Source organism: Carassius auratus, chromosome 11 (genome assembly GCF_003368295.1).
Source record: "Carassius auratus strain Wakin chromosome 11, ASM336829v1, whole genome shotgun sequence".
NCBI classification, from domain to species: Eukaryota; Metazoa; Chordata; class Actinopteri; order Cypriniformes; family Cyprinidae; genus Carassius; species Carassius auratus.
Genome location: NC_039253.1, coordinates 4,966,078 through 4,983,386, shown reverse-complemented (window position 1 = coordinate 4,983,386; position 17,309 = coordinate 4,966,078). Strand labels below are relative to the sequence as shown.

The following is a 17,309-nucleotide window of genomic DNA, read 5'->3' as shown; positions in this document are numbered from 1 at the left end:
ATATATATATATATATATATATATATAAACTATAATTACTCCATTAGTAGTGGTAAATCGTATTTCCAGCCATTAGAATTGAATGTACGCCGCTAACTGCGCTTGTTATTAGAGCAGATGGTTTGAGGGGAAGTTCTGTGCGCATGCGCAGTGCGCCTGCATAGAGCTGAAGCGCAGACAGCGCTATGAGAGACAAGAGAGAGAAAAACACCCCTTATCTGTAGAGAAAGGCTCAAAAGTTCACTCGTTTCGCATAAAATCCTTTCTACGACTAACTCAGGTCACATATCGTACCGTGTTTCTATGTCTGTGATGCGGAGTGTCTGAGAGGTTTGTAAAATTATTATTTTTCTTGTATTCTAACCACCGCTCTGACACAAAGACAGATGCTTACTCGATCTAACGTTACACCATTATGCGCTGCTTTGGCACAAACAAATCAGGCTCGTGCGGGGTTTAGTAGAAGGATCTTTCTTTGTTTTGGCCGCATTTAAAGCAGCATTGTTGAATCTGACTCTGGCTTTGTTATGGTTCTGTCTCTTGTTTGGGCCGTGCATGCAATTTAGGCCAAACGAGACGAGCCTTGGTTTGCTAACTTGGTTTCTCGACACTTTTTCCTCTTCGTTTTCCGCATCAGTTGCACTGCAATCGGATCTAACGCAACGCGACAACTGTACGTCGCTCACATGTATGTACAAACTTGTGCGAACGCGGTAGGAAACGCGGTTATCGATTTATAACACAAACTTGGGACGGATGGAGCCGGTTTCGTAGCGCATTACAGCGCTGTCCGATTCACGAACGAATCGCTCTTTTGAGTCGGATCTTATAAGTGAGTCGATTGATCCGGTTCTTAAAAAACGACTTGTTCGCGATTACGGAATCGTTTGGGGTTCTTAAGGACTCGCTTGTCAACTCAACGATTTATTAATTTGAGAAATTATCTTTCAAATGTGAATTAATATTTCAAATGAAATTTTAAATTAAGTTTAATTAAGTTCGCCATTTACGAAACAAAGAAAAACAAAGCTCCTAAACTGAAACAGGAAAAGGGGGGAAAGCGATGATGACAATGGCTAACGTTATAGATACAATAACTATATCCTGAGTCAGTCTTTGTAACTGAAGATGGAGAGAACATCTGATGTTCTGAGGCTTTCCTGTAACAGTCTTTAAGAGTGGTGATATGCTGTATCATAAACCAGTCAATATTTTGAACTTTTTTGGAGAGAATTGTTACCGAATTCTACCAGCAGCCTTTAGCCTTAGTTACAAAAACAAAACAATTCCTTCAATCCAATTTTTTTGACTTAAGTATTCTATTAAAAAATGGTTCGTTTCATCTATGGTGTGTGTATCACACTGTACTTTCAATATGAGTTGTACTGTATCTGTCACCATTATATCAGCCATCCGCCACTCTCCAGACTTTGGCATTGGCCGTTGAAACATTATAAATACTTATAATATTATGTACTATTTTGTGTCTGTTTTATATTTGATGTTCTCTCTTTTATAATTGTCTTGTTCATTCCTGTGCTCTGCAGCATTTAAGCAAACATCATGATGTCCTTTGCACTTTTTGCTGTGTTCTGCACGTTCTTGGATGACCGATTGTTCCCACTCGTTTTTTCAGCTGGTTCTAGATCATCTCGTTCACCCGACTCCACATTTACATGCCCATATCAGCGATATGATGTCACTTGTCTGTAGTCAGGAGTGTAGGCTGCTAAACAGTGGGGACAGAACTTGCTGCTGTGCCAGTGTAGATGTGGTGTTAAAATGCTGTTATTCCTGCCAGGGTTCATTGAGTCTCTGCTGAGAGTGGCATCCCACAGAACTGCCCTCATCTGCCAAGCTCTCTCTGGAAGGCTCTCAAAACTCCCACAAGTGAGATTCAGCATTCTTACTGAGGTGAGTGTGCGCGCTTTTTTCATGAGGTCAGTCATGGCCTGTAGATGAGTTAAATGATGACTGGATTGTAGAGATTGGTGAATTCTGATTTGTCCTGTACACAATAAAATGTTTCTTCCAATAAAAGTTAAACTCATTTGACTGCATTTGTAGCATTTTGTTGATTACCACAGCAAACTAATCAGTAAATCATCTGATCAGGTTTACAATTTAAGTAAATGAGGGGCAGAGAATAAAAAATGAAAAATATAGTGTTTATAGATTGTAGTGATAGAATTGTTTGCTGCTCTTAACTAGGTAAAGTTGTTTTTAGGATAATGTTAGGCTGGTCATAATCTACGTACATTCACAATATCTAAATATGAAAACTAGTCAGTTTGCATGACCACATCATGGCAACGATCACAGATTTTAGTTAAGTGGCTATAATAACTAGCTGATCATTCACATAGAAAAGTAGTTTTCTACCTATGAACAAATTTACAGCTGAATTCCTTGCATTCCTTTCTGCGATTCTTACAAACTACTGGTGAAAAAAAAGTGCAGGCGATTGTTTTTTGTTCTGAATATTTAGTACTAATAATAAATAATAAGTGAATAAAAAGTACTATATGTTGTTGTGTTTTTGTGTTCCAACTGAAGGGTAATGCTGTGGAGTTGTGCTGATTTTCATAACATAGATGCATGTTTGGTTAATTGTGCATCTGTGTGTTTAGGATGGCTGTGTTTCGAGGCTGAGGTCAGTATGCACTGTTAGTCATTGTTTCCAGTCACTCTGCCGGCTGTGTCTCTGAGCTTGAGCCCAGGGATGACATGGAAACACAACCTGCTGATCTCTGAACACAAGGTATTATTTAACTGTAGATATGCTCATTGTATTACTCTGTTTGTGCTGATCATCTGTTTCTCTTAACTATGGCACCTACAGTATCAATCAATCTGTTTCCACTAAAAAATGTAAGCAGCACAACTGTTTTCAACATTGATAATAATAAGCATATTAGATTGATGATTTCTGGAGGATCATGTGACACCGAAGACTGGAGTAATGATGCTGAAAAAATATTCAGCTTTGCAGCACTTGAATAAATTTCCATTTTAAATGTATTGAACAGAGAACTTCTAGTTTACAATATAATATTTTTCACAATATAACTGTTTTACAGTATTCCTTATTAAAAACGAGTGCAGCCTTTATTAGCATAAAGACTTTTTTAAGCACTATATAAACTTTGGCCTAATAGTGTACCTCAGTTGTGATTATTTCAAGACGTTTGAGAGAGCTGCCTTGTGATTGTAACCAGTTCTCGTATTGGGAAATTATATTGACTCACTGACCTGTTTTGACTATAACTGCACAGTTTTGTCTTGGTGTTGTGTGTAGGCCGAGCAGTGAGTTAAATCAGGGACGTGGAAGGGTTAAAGCAGGCCATGTCGCGGGTTCCCACACCCCCTCCCCCAGGGGAAATGACATCAGGACCTGTGGCGGAAAGCTGGTGTTATACACAGGTGAGAGAGACTGGCTGAATGGACAATGAATCGTTCTGAGGGAGAACACCAGTCCTTAATATCCCCCTCTTTATTTGTATCGACAGGTGAAAGTTGTGAAGTTTTCTTACATGTGGACGATTAACAACTTCAGCTTCTGTCGGGAGGAGATGGGAGAGGTCGTAAGGAGCTCGACCTTCTCCTCGGGCCCCAACGACAAGATGAAATGGTGTGTTTCATCGCTTTCTGAGTGTTTGTCGAAAGCTCTCAAGTGGCCTCTTAATTCTTCTCTGTAATGCCTCACCATCCTGCCCAGCCAAACACTCACATACACCCATGAATACAGGCTTGACCTTTCCAAAGATCATTGTCTGTGAAACGACAGTGGCCCATTTTGATGTAGTTTGCACTTTCTTTGAGCCATCTGGGACAAACTTGGAGATTCGCAAAAGATTTATTTTGTCACTGACAGCTGATGAATTGCTTTACCATAAATCTTGACTCTAGCAGACATTTTGATCTCAGTACTGCTGGTTGACTGCTCCTACAACGGCCATCTCCAGACTAATAAATGGCCGAAGAGCCAATAAAGTTACACATTTATGAGTCATGTAACATATTTCGGTTGTCAAATTACAGAATTGTGTAGTTAGGGATGTTCAGAAGCAGCGTTGAAAATGCTGTTTCAGTGGTTTAAAAAATAGATCTTTAGATAATACACTGCCAGTCAAAAGTTTGGAATAATTAAGATTTTTATTTAATTTTACATCTTTTATTGTTGTTGTTGAAAGAGAGGGTCTGCATTTATTTGATCAAAAGTGACAAGAGTGTCCACAAAACTATTAAAAAACATTGATAAAAATAAGAACCATTATTAATAATTGCCAGCAATGATAACTGAGCAGCAAATCCGCATATTAGAATGATTTCTGTGAGACCGAAGACTGGAGTAATGGCTGGAAGTTCAGCTTGCCACCACAGGAATACATTTAAATTACATTTAAAAATATATTCAAATAGAAAACAGTTATTTTAAATTGTAGTAATCTTTTACAGTATTCCTGTTTTACTGTATTTTTTTATCAAATTAATGCAGCCTTGGTGAGCATAAGAGACTTCTTCCAAAACCATAAAAAATCTTATCATTTTATGGATACATAGTGTTTTCCAATTATAATAAATTATTTTAAATTTAGATTTGAAAGGGATACTCCACCCCAAAATGAAAGTTTTGTCATTGATCACTTACCCCCATGTCGTTCCAAACCCGTAAAAGCTTTGTTCGTCTTCAGAACACAATTTAAGATATTTTGGATGAAAACCGGGAGGCTTGTGACTGTCCCATTGACTGCCAAGTAAATTACACTGTCAAGGTCCAGAAAAGTATGAAAGACTTCATCAGAATAGTCCATCTATTGATATCAGTGGTTCAACCGCAAGATTATGAAGCGACAAGAATACTTTTTGTATGTGAAGAAAACAAAAATAATGACTTTATTCAATAATTTGTCTCCTCTGTGTCACTTTCTATGAGTATTTACGCTTTGATTTGAATATAAAGTGAGTGAAAAAGTGACGTGACATTCAGCCAAGTATGGTGACCCATACTCGGAGCTCTGCATTTAACCCATCCGAAGTGCACACACACACAGAGGAGTGAACACACACACACACTGTGAACACACACCCGGAGCAATGGGCAGCCATTAATGCTGCGGCGCCCGGGGAGCAGTTGGGGGTTCGATGCCTTGCTCAAGGGCACTTAAGTCATGGTATTGAGGGTGGAGAGAGCACTGTACATGCAATCCCCCCACCCACAATTCCTGCCGGCCCGAGACTCGAACTCACAAACTTTCGATTGCGAGAGCGACAGAGGAGACGAATTGTTTTTTTGTTTTTTTTTGCGTTCAAAAAGTATTGTTGTCACTTCTTAACATTGTGGCTGAACCACTGATGGCAGATGGACTATTCTGACGATGCCTTTCATGGGTTTCTACACCTTGACAGTGTCATTAATTTGCAGTCAATAGGACAGTCACAAACCTCCCGGTTTTCATCCAAAATATCTTTAATTGTGTTCCGAAGACAATCTAAGCTTTTAAAGGATTTGGAACAACATGGAGGTAAATGATTAATGACCAAATTTTCATTTTGGGTTGGAGTATCCCTTTTAAACTTTTTTTTAATGCTGACTTTTTTTTCTTTTTTTTAACACACTCTCCTATTATTTATTTAATTTTTTTCTGCAGGTGTTTGCGAGTGAACCCAAAGGGTCTGGATGATGAGAGTAAAGATTATCTCTCTCTGTACTTATTGCTTGTCAGTTGCCCAAAAAGTGAAGTGAGAGCAAAGTTCAAGTTTTCTTTACTGAACGCCAAAAGAGAAGAAACTAAAGCCATGGGTAAGAGCTTTCTGTACGTTCACTGGGTTGCAAAGGGGTGGACAATTATGGTAAATTTCCAGAAATTTCTCAACATGCCCTAAATGTTCTGAAAGTTCTCAAAAACATCCTGGATAATTTTCCAAAACCATTCTGCCCTTATGCACCCCAGACGTTCACAGAGTGGAGTTTGGTATTGTGGTATAGCGAAAGTTTTATTTGTATCAATACTTTGATTTCCCCACACTTCAGAAAGCCAAAGAGCCTACCGCTTCGTCCAGGGGAAGGACTGGGGCTTCAAGAAGTTCATCAGGAGAGATTTCTTGCTGGATGAAGCTAATGGACTTCTTCCTGATGACAAGCTCACTCTGTTCTGTGAGGTACCGTAACATGTAAGGTTTCATGTACACTAAACGTTTTGGTGTAATAATGTCCTTCCTTCAAACCAGTGACTCATTTGTTTAGGTGAGTGTGGTCCAAGACTCCGTAAACATCTCTGGCCAGTCAAACACAAACATGCTGAAGGTTCCGGAGTGTCAGCTTTCCGACGACCTGGGGAACCTGTGGGAAGGATCCAGGTTCACAGACTGCAGCTTGTTCGTGGGAGGGCAAGAGTTCAAAGCGCACAAATCCATCCTGGCAGGTGAGCTTAGTCATCCCAGCATGCCACTGCCAGACGTTTGGGGTAGACCCAGATATACCTTGCTATAAAGACCAGCTGCACAGATCTAGAGAATGATAATGAGGCACATGATGAATTTGGCAGTACTTGACACACAGATGATTCACTTGAAACTGATGATTCATGTTTCCTTTGACAGCGAGGTCACCCGTATTCAATGCAATGTTTGAACACCAAATGGAGGAGAGCAAAAAAGTAAGTGATAAGATGTACACACCCAATCAGAAATGGACAAACCTCCCCTTGATTTTTTTGAATGACTGTTTACTACATTTTAGAATTGTAGTAGTAATAATAATATTTAATAGAATTTTTAACTAATCTTTTTAGGTTATTTAATCATTTAAAAAATATATATTTATTTTATTATTGAAATAACGTCAAATAAAGTTATATTATAAAATACATTGCTGTACAAAAGTTTGGGATAAGTACAATTTAAAAAAAAAAGGTTTTTAAATAAGTTTCTTATGCTCATCAAGGCAGTATTTATTTGATCAAGTTACAGATTACAGAAACAAACTGTATTTATTTTTTTTTTTTAATATTTCAAGTGCTTCTGTTTTAATCTACTTTAAAATATAATTAATTCCTGTGAAGCAAAGCTGAATTTTCTGCATCATTACTTCAGAATTAGTTTCAGCATCCTTCAGAAATCATTCTAAAATGCCGATTTATAATCAGTGTTGGAAACAGTTTAGCTGCTTTATATATATATATTTTCAGGATTATATAATGCAGTGTTTATGCCTCTCATAAAGTATTTTAAGATTGGAAACCAATATTAGAAACTGCAATATTATTTCAAAATATTACAGTTATTATTTTTTTAATCAAATAAATATAGGCTTGATGAGCATTTGAGACTTCTCTGGAAAACATAAGAAATCTTACTGATCCCAAACTTTTGAATGGCAGTGAGTGTATATTACAACAAAAAACACACACACACACACACATAATGTGTACAATTTTATACAAATCTAGAAATGTTCTATATGTATTGTAATATAGTATGTAGTAACTGTGTGTGTGTGTGTAAAATAAACAATAGGCATATTTATTTATTCTACACACACTATTACTACACATTATAATTCTTAAACCAGATCTTTAATTCATTAGATTTTGTATTTTTCATCCCCGTCACAGAACCGCGTGGACATCAGCGATGTTGAACCGGATGTATTTAGGGAAATGATGGGTTTTATTTACACTGGTAGAGCTCCTAACCTGGAGAAAATGGCTGACAGTCTGTTAGCGGCTGCAGACAAGGTGAGACGCCGCTTCTCTGAAGGAAAAGTGCTTTTGTGTTGCGTTCCTGCTGCTGTTATGTGTGAACTTACACTTCCTGTGATTGACCTGCAGCTTGTTTTCTTATCTTTCGTTTCAGTATGCTCTGGAAAGATTAAAGGTATTATGCGAGGAGGCTCTCTGTAACAGTTTGTCTGTAGAGAATGTGGCTGACATCCTCATCCTGGCTGACCTGCACAGCGCAGAGCAGCTGAAAGCACAAGCCATAGACTTCATTAACAGGCAAGTACACACACTCGCAATTCTTTGTATATTTTGTATACTATACACTTCTCATAATTGTATACATTGTAAATATTTTCAAATGTAATGATTCAGGTTTAATTGGACTGCTTTAAAAAGAATTTAAAGCACAAACTATTATTATCATCTTCCATCAATCAAGCCTTCATGTAAATCATTCTTTTATTTTTGTATGGTCCCAATTGACTTTGCATAAATGAGCGATTTAAAGCAAAGGCAGATGTGCTGTTGAATATGTAATGGTGACTGGATTCTGCTCTGGTCTCTTTCCTCAGATGCAGTGTTCTTCGACAGCTGGGCTGTAAAGATGGGAAGAACTGGAATAGCAAGTATGTGTGCCAACTTTCTACCATCTCCCAGAGTCCTTTGCAAATAAAAAGCACCAAACGCATCTGTATTTAACAGGACGCTCCAGTTTGTATAGTAATTATGTGACTAGGATATCTGTAAAACAAAATGATTCATGGCACAGCTTGGGGAGTTTTTTTTTTTGTTGTTCTTGTTGATCATGTTGTGTGATCGCATTTAAAAAAAAAAAAAATGTTCTGGCCTCGATGCAGTCTAGGCATTGTCGTCAGCAAAAGTAACTGAACAAACTTTTTAACTGTGGTAAAATCACTGTAACAAGGCCATGTGTAGCTTTTAAAGCAGTTAAATATACTTTATTTATAAAAAAATAATAAGCAGTATTTGTATTGCTTTTTATGTATTTTTTTTATTATTATTATACACAACCTTTTAAAAGATCTTTCTATCTTTTTATACTCGCCTAAGGCTGGATTTATTTTAGCCAAAATACCGGTACAGTAATTCAACCATATTGTGAAGTATTATCATAATTTAAAATAACTGCTTTTTATTTGAATAGATTTTAAAATGTAATTTATTCCAGATGGCAATTTTTCATCATCATTACTCCAGTCTTCAGTGGCACATGATAATTCAGGAATCATTTGATTATAATGATTTTCTGCTCAAGAAATATGTCTTTGTATTATTAATGTTGAAATTATTCATTTATACTCTCCAGATCGTTGTGCGCCGTTGTTGTACTGTATTTGCGGTATTTCTTTTTACAAGCCACATGCCACAGATGCTGTGGATAGAGCTTAACTTGTTTTGAACCCAGAACATTCCTTTAATTAGCCCGATTTCCCTGAATTAATAAAAATCCCAGATTATTTTTACTCATTTCATCAGCATGTGTCGAATGTTATGTCATTTCTAGATTGTAACCTTCAGGCTTGTTTTTGCTCATTCGCAGTCATGCCGCAGACATAATGGAGACCGCCGGTTGGAAAGCGATGATTCAGTCCCATCCTCACTTAGTGGCCGAGGCTTTCCGGGCTCTCGCTTCAGCCCAGTGCACCCCTTTTGGTCTGCCTAGGAAACGGCTAAAACAGTCCTGACCTTTGCCCTCACAGACTGCTAAGAACAAAACGCATGAGGAGGCAACTACCCCACCGTGCCCTACTTCCCCCCTCTCCACTCACCCATCGCCCTTACCAGAGACCGGATAGAGGAGCTAGTTCAAACCACAGTGCTCAAAAAGAAATGGACTTTGCCATGCTGTTTACTTCGGGCATCATTTCAAAAATGGCCTTAAAGGATCTGCCCCTTCGCTCCTTGGTGTCTCTACTTGTAGTTATGTGCCTGCTGCGACTGATCCCAGACCTGTCTGGACTGCACTAGCTCCCACATAATGCAGTAGTTTTAACATGGTGGTGTTTAGGACATTATATGTTACATGTTCTTGAAAGGGGAGGGTTGCATCAGCCCTTCTTGTGAACTTGTGGTCTGACATTTAAAAAAAAAAAAACACAAGTATACACTTACTAAACGCATACCCACGCACACGCATCGAGTGCAAAGATCGTCTCCACTGACACTTTTAAAGTGATGTTGCCTATATTGCTGGCAGGATGTCGCATTGTATGTCGATCATCATTAAAATTGGCGTAAGTATTAACGGAGGTCGTGCTGTAGAATACATTATGAGTATTACACGAGAGCGGCTAAAGACCTCGATATTTTGCACCAACTTAAACTAATGGTAAATATGAAGATTTGTTTACCGTGTTGTTTACAGAACTTGTTTTCCCCTTTTTCGCTTAGTTTTGACTTCAGTTGAGGTTATTTTCCATGGTTTGACATTCTCTATGGATCAGGAGAGTTCTTTGTGTTTGAAAAAAAAAATGTATTGTGGTTCAAAAGAAATTTGATTTATTGCTTTGGAAATAAATTGGTGAAAAAAATTTGTCTTGTGATCTTTTTTTCTCCTTTTCTTTATTCGTGTTTTTTTTTTTCATCTGTCTCTAAAAACAGCTTACCCTTTTGCCTGATGTCACCAAATCAGATCTCATGACCCATAAAGAAGAAAACAAAAAAGCAGAATAACAAAAGAATCATGTTGAAAAACTTTTAAAATAGGGATGCACGATATTGGATTTTGGCCGATATTCGATATGCCGATATTTTCAAAATAATTTTGCCCGATACCGATATATAATATATATTATTATACCAATATATAATAATATAAAATTTTTTCGCCTGATATATTTAAACTTTAATTTTACTGAAGAGAAATCCATGTATCTCTTCTGTACTGATTCTACCATAAATGTATTATTTTACAAATGTAGACAGACATTCACACCTGAAAAACAGGTATTGGTGCTGCTCAGGATGATGGCTCTTAAGATGTGTGATCATATTTGTAGTGTTGAAAGACTGTTGTTTTACACCTCCTAACAACACTTGTGCTTTACAAAAATTGCAAATAGCAACTTTATCTGTTTGACAGATCTCGAAATGCCTCGACACAGCTGACATGTTGTAAGTTTAAGTTTTTGACGCTCAAGCTACGTTCATGGTCGTCGCGCGCGCACATGCCCCCCTATCGATTTGGCTCATCAGCAGAAATATTCATATCGGCCGATGCCGATGATGGTCATTTTAAGCTTTTATCAGCCGATACCGATGTTGTGCCGATATTATCGTGCATCCCTAATTTAAAATACACTTTTTTCATTATTATATTTGTTTGTTTAGCAAAATGTTTTGAGAAAGATTCTCCCCTTCATGGAAAGTTGATCAAAATTACTATTTAAATATTGTCTATTTTAAATATTAAATGGTTTTATTGGCACATTTTTCCAGTCAAAAGCCTTCAATTAGCTTTCAGTTGGCAGATGAACATATTTAAAGGATATATTTTTTATTTTGTTTTTTTGATGGTGAGTTTAGAATCTTTTGAGTTTCCCAATATCAGAATATTTTCAAACCATGTCTGGAGCTTTACAGTATACTAGCATGCTGCAAACTTATTCCCTTTATGTGTGTCTTCAAAAATCATTTGAATGAACTTCTTAACTATTTTTTAGTCTTTAAACATCTGGAGACGACTTAAGCTGAGATCAAAGCCAGCAAGCCGCAAATCCTCAAGCGCCCTGTTCATCAAGCCATGAGATTACCCAGACTCTCACTGACATTATATGAACATTTTTCAGACCAGAGTTTGTTCATGATCAACCCTTTGTGGATGAAACCCTTTTTTATTTTTTTGCTGCTTATGTGAGAATGTCATATTTGTTTTCATGTGGCAGAATTTACAGGGGTCAATAGTTGTTCTGCAACGAGACCCTTCTGGTAACGTCAGAGGGATGCTGAAGCTTTTGAGAAGATTTTGAAACAAATGTGGTACAGAGCTGACTGCTCAAGCTTTGTCTGAATAGTTTTGTTTGTTTGCATCATCTGTGCAAGGATTTTTATCCAACTTGTGAAGTTGTACACCAAAACTCTGCCAACAGTCTTTGAGTCAAATAAGAGACTACACAAGGGAGCATTCTGGAAATGTAAATCTTGTCGTTTCTTTAATAACTGAAAACAAACTACAAAAGAACTGAGGAGCACGTTATGGCTTTAACATTAATCTTAGTTATTGACAATGTTTTTGTGAACACAAAAATATGATGGCATGAAAGGGAGGGCATCACAAATGGCAGCAATACGAGATGTTTTACATTTTTTGTTCTGTTCTTGAATTAGAGCTTATGTTGATTGGGAAACTTGTTAAGGATCTTTTAAAACCGCACACTGATGACATCACAAGAGTTACAGAGAAAGGGTCAGGGGTCACTGTGGAAACCATAGATGTGCTGGTCTTGTCAAATATAAATGTCAACCGTACGAATTGAATCAGCCTTCAGGAATTCAGGTCTTAAGCCTGGATTCACCAAAAATAAATAAATAAAAAAAATTCCCATTCATTCATCCTCATTTTGTTCCAGACCTGTTTGACTGACTTTTTTTCTGTAGAAAATTTATTTTTTGGGGTGAACTATTCCTGTCACCGACTTCCCACACCGACAAGTAAGATCAAAAGAAAGATTCCTCATCTGACCTTGCTTCCATTCATCCAGACGAAGGAAACTACAGGCTAGAGAGGCTGTAACAATGAGATGACACGTCAGTTACCCCAACACATCCAATCTGGGCTGTGCTATCCCACAGAAGTATAGGGAGTGTCACTGTGGTAGTTGTAGTCTGGGCAGACCTTCTGTACTAGCTTGTAGTCAGCACTGAAGAAGTCGATGTAGATGCAGATGACCTTGAAGGGCTTGGAGCAAAGCCAAGACACATGGCTTTGGGTCTGTTCCTGGAAACATACCCTGTTCGGGAAGTCGCTGCAAATGGACGTCCTCTTGCTGCGGTCCGTCTTCTCGTATTCCACTCGACAATTGAAGGCTTTATTGTCTTTGGGTACCTCTATGGTCTCCTGTTGAGTGATCTCAAAATCGACAGCCTTGGAGGGCGGGACCAGGCTGACGGACACGTTGCCCAGGCCGGTGGAGTTGTGGCGGAAATAGACGCTGAAGGTTCCATTGCCATGGTCTACGATTTTCCCAGTAATGAGAAGGTTGAGCTTGACCGTTTTAATGTTTGAATGGAAGTCGCCCCAGCCAAACATCTTCTTAAACTTGCCCGTTTTCACATAGGGGCGACGTTTGGCCCTCGAGAGGGTTCCTTCGGTATCAGTGTGGTTGGATAACCAAGCCCACAGATCCAGTGCCCCGGGATCCGGAGCAGTTTCACGGCTCTGGCTGTAAGATTGGGACGTGTGGGAGAAAAGCCGCAGGGATTTGAGAATCCCTGAACGAGAGCCGTAAGGAGAGACATTTTCCTCCTTATCGCTCTCTCCCCAACCCAGAGGAGACGCAGCTGCTCTGAGCTCTGCTCCACATGTCACCTTCAAAGACAAAACCAGGAAGAGAAATGTTAAACGAAGAGGTTGTAGATGCTAATGTATCCTAAGAAGAATAAAGATCCAGTCCAGTCCAGGGGACAAACATAAAATTTTTCCCAGTCAACATTACAAGACATTCAAAAACTACTCTACTTCAATATTTCTGCAGAACTTTGTGTTTTAACTGCGCAAATAAAATAAAAAAACTTTTCAGACACACTTGGGGGTTTCTATGATTATTACAATAGTGGAACTCTTCAGAGAACTGCTAGTATACCTTCTGAAGGTGCTTCAGATATGCTAGTGTGTGCTCAAAGTTCTTTATTGACATTTATGATTCCACGAAGAACCTTAAACATTCATGGAATCATTTAAATTGAACATGTTCTGTTTTTTTTGTGTCGCAAGTTCAGTGACACAGTTAGTGACATTTATTTCCTGGCAATCCATGATCAGCAGCATTTACATGTCACGTGTTGGTAACAGTATGGTTCACTTGGAACCTCAAACACGGTGGTACTAAAAGGTACCAGGTACAGATCCCAGTGGAACCCCCCCACTCCAAAGGTAAAACGTACTGAACCATACCATGGAAAAGCGCCAGAAGAAACCCTACATAATGCCTCAAGCATCTTTACATTAAACGTGGTCAATAGATAACACTGTTAAAACGAGAAGATGCTTGAAGCACCATCCTGTCATCCTGTCAACCCCCAAAAAAACACTTTTTAGGTTGCCTCAAATGCCTAGACCGCAAATGTGTACTAAGAAAGAAATGAGTTGCCTTTAAGCATATACTATTTATAGTTAGTGAACATTTATAATAGGTTTTACAATAGGAATTCCCCAAATGCCAAACACTGATGTGCATGTCCACATTCACACCTCACATGTGAAATTAAAAATAAATAGTAAAGCATGAATAACATTCCAGCTAGCATATAGCCAAAATGAAAGGAGATGCATCACTACATAATAATCAAAACATAAAGAGGACATGGGAAACTGAAAGCTGCCTGAAACAGCCGTTTTAAATGATGCAAACAGGATGTAACATCTCTGAAGTATGAAACTGTTCACTGCAATGCACGTTTATACTGACACAATAATCTGCCTCAAGCCTAAGACAGTGACACCCACACAGTCACACACCCAGCAAAACTGGTTCCTAAAACACACCCATGACTCCTGCTAGATTTTTGTAGTTCTTTCATATTATTACTACAGCCAATCAATCAATTTGCAGAAAGGGTGAAATATGAATGAACAGAAAACAGCACAGGAAAGACCAAAGGAGCAAGATCAGGGAGGAGCTGCCCTACTCTGATTCTCTCCATCTTTCAACCAAGCTCAAATGCCTCTCACATATAACTTTCAAAGCCACAAACTGATAGAACGAAAGAGTTTATATGTCCCAAAGGCTGTTTAGTCCCCACCTCCCCAAATCTCAACTTTCTCCATTATTTCACTTTCATTTTCCATTTTCAGAAATAACAAAACCAAGGGGGTACATGTTTAGGAGACACAGATAACTTGTGCGTACACTTCATAATTCAAACCTGTGATGGTGAATAAGAAATAAAACATTCAGTGTGTGAAAATCTGCTGTTTGTTCATTTCAATATCTTGCAAATTCATGATCCACAGAACAAAACTACCGATGACATCTGGAGAGACATGAAATGCCAAATGTAAAAAACAAAAAGGTGAAAAAAATTAAGCAGAGCGAAAACAGGTTAATTTTGATCAATTGTTAAAAATAAAAAAATTATGGTGGGGGAAAAATGTGCACATTAACATTTTATTTTTTTATTATTTTTTGGTTCATTTATAAATTAAGAGATTAGGGACTGAAAAAAAAAACATTTTATTACAGTTCAAGTATAAAAATAAATGAAGAGAAAAAAGAACTAAAGCTACAAATCTGATTTTGTGGTATGCAGTGAAAAAGTCTCTTGAGAGAACTTAGGGCTGAGCAAACACAGGTTGTGGTTTCATCGGCTTCAGCTAGTTTCTGGGATCAAGTCTTAAACGGTATGTTGGGCTTGTGAAGTCAATTCATATGCACTGAAATTAATCTTTGGAAATAACACAATCACATACACACATTTTGTTCTCCTTGGAGAAATAAGCAAACTGATGGATTAAAGCCCTGCGGAAACTGGATTATTCAAAGATTTACACAGGAAATGAGAAAAAAAGGCACAGCATATTCTAAAAGCATATTTGGATTATACAAACTGTTTTGTCCTTTTCCAGAAAAAACAAATAAATAAATAAATATATATATATATATATATATATATATATATATATATATATATATATATATATATATATATATATATATATATATATATATATTATTTTTTTCTGGAAAAGGACAAAACAGTTTGTATAATCCAAATATTATTTTATATTTGTATAATCAAATATATATACAATTATTTTTAAAAATATATATATAAATTCATACCTACCTGTTTCACAAACACTATAATACTTATTGAAAAAAATAAAAACATGAAGATGTATTAGTAACAGCAATAATAATAACAATAATAATCCAGTAATACACCCTTGGATAAGAAAAGGTTCGCTAACTCTGGCAAACAAAATACTGCAGTAGTGACAAATAAAACTTTGCTTTAATTAAAATAATTGAAATAAAATTCATACCATGTGTAAGCAGAGCATAAGCAGGGCAGAGTAACACTGGCACATCTTCATGTGTATTTGAGTCCAGATCTGGTTTAGTAAAGATCAGCTCGACTCGTGGCAAGGTCTTCTGTCAGTATTCCTAAAAACACAAAAGCGGTCATGCTTGAAGATATGAGGAAAAACAGGAAAACAGTGTGAAGCACAAACAAATAAAATAAAACAAATTGGCAAACCTTACATTTACATTAGCGGTACATTTACATGTCAGCATGTCACTGATAAATAACAGGTTGAAATGTACATGAATGTATACAAGTATATAAAACTGGTCAAGTTTATTTACACATTTACCATTTAATTAACCTTTTTGGCAGATTCAGTTGTGTTAAAAATACATGTTAAAAATCACCATGTAGACTCTCTAATTGTCTAACATGTTTTTACACTAAAATATTAATTCACAACATGAATTTAAATTCGTTTTAAATGAAGTATAGAATGACACTGCTGTTCCAGCTTTAAATGTCAAGGACCGACAATATTGTCAGTGCTGAGAAATACTGTATTAATGAACATGTAATTATTTTGGGAAGAGGATTATAGTTATTTTTATTTGTTTTGTTATATAAATTCATTCACCAGGGGCAACAAACTAAGTAATGCAAAAGAGTTACCAAATAAGTAACAAATAGAAAATCTTTTAATATTATTAACCATAATTCATTTGAGTATAACTCACCCTTTTACTGTAGAGTTGAACCCGTACATCTCTGTGCGGGGAGCATCCTTACAGTGTAGTTATTGTAGTGCTTAAAGAGATAAAGACAAACATCACTCCTCGACAGTCCAAACTCAAAGTGACCAGCAAGAAAAACTTCTTCGCATTTGATTAAAACAATATAATCTTCTTCTTTACTCGCCGTGGCTCGTGTCCAGCTGCATTAAATCCTCTTAGCTCTGCTCATCTGGCTGCATGCCTTTCCTCTGCAACACTCACATATCCTAACACGATTATGCACGGATGTGATTGTCCATCCAAAAGAAAAAAATAATAATGAAATTCTCTCTAAGCAGTCCCCTGGGTAAAAGTCCAGTTTTACTGCATCCTTGCCCGCTCGCTCTTCCTAAACTGATGTTGGGTGATGGATCAGTGCGCTTTTGGGCTGTGACAGTGGAGTCACTGAGCCCAACCCCTCAACATCAGCACCAATAACGGCACACATCACACTATAAAGCTTCTTTTATGTATGTAAAGCCATTTAAAAGCACTATGTGTTAACTTATTGCTAAGAAGCACTTTGATGGCTCATAAAACAGATGAAGAAGACTTGCCCTGCGGGCAGTTTATATGTTTTTGTGACAAAAGTACTATTTAAGAC

General features: G+C 37.4%; 2 protein-coding genes across 2 annotated transcripts; one reads left to right on the top strand and one right to left on the bottom strand.

The window, feature by feature from the left end:
* The first annotated feature begins 140 nt into the window (after positions 1–140).
* On the top strand, positions 141–10,276 carry LOC113110827 (speckle-type POZ protein-like B). Its single transcript, XM_026275037.1, has 13 exons — positions 141–330; positions 1,802–1,914; positions 2,631–2,761; positions 3,299–3,423; positions 3,510–3,631; positions 5,652–5,803; positions 6,035–6,162; positions 6,248–6,425; positions 6,604–6,659; positions 7,617–7,739; positions 7,858–8,000; positions 8,297–8,350; positions 9,286–10,276. Exons 4-13 carry the CDS (start codon positions 3,346–3,348, stop codon positions 9,428–9,430), a joined length of 1,179 nt encoding a protein of 392 aa, XP_026130822.1. The 5' UTR covers positions 141–330; positions 1,802–1,914; positions 2,631–2,761; positions 3,299–3,345; the 3' UTR covers positions 9,431–10,276.
* Positions 10,277–11,867: 1,591 nt separating this feature from the next.
* LOC113110826 (neurexophilin-2-like) lies at positions 11,868–17,267 on the bottom strand. The gene is made up of 3 exons (XM_026275036.1): positions 16,670–17,267; positions 15,949–16,069; positions 11,868–13,272 (listed from the first exon to the last, which is right to left on the bottom strand). The coding sequence occupies exons 2-3, from the start codon at positions 15,997–15,999 to the stop codon at positions 12,526–12,528; spliced, it is 798 nt and encodes a 265-aa protein (XP_026130821.1). The 5' UTR covers positions 16,000–16,069; positions 16,670–17,267; the 3' UTR covers positions 11,868–12,525.
* Between the last annotated feature and the right edge of the window lie 42 nt (positions 17,268–17,309).

Excerpts from the sequence above, each read along its gene's own strand:
- LOC113110827 (XM_026275037.1), top strand. The coding sequence starts at position 3,346 with ATGTCGCGGGTTCCCACACCCCCTCCCCCAGGGGAAATGACATCAGGA. Across the intron at positions 6,660-7,616 it reads AAATGGAGGAGAGCAAAAAA|AACCGCGTGGACATCAGCGA; the intron begins GTAAGTGATAAG and ends TCCCCGTCACAG. Across the intron at positions 8,001-8,296 it reads GCCATAGACTTCATTAACAG|ATGCAGTGTTCTTCGACAGC; the intron begins GCAAGTACACAC and ends CTCTTTCCTCAG.
- LOC113110826 (XM_026275036.1), bottom strand. The coding sequence starts at position 15,999 with ATGAAGATGTGCCAGTGTTACTCTGCCCTGCTTATGCTCTGCTTACAC. Across the intron at positions 13,273-15,948 it reads TTATGCTCTGCTTACACATG|GTGACATGTGGAGCAGAGCT; the intron begins GTATGAATTTTA and ends TTGTCTTTGAAG.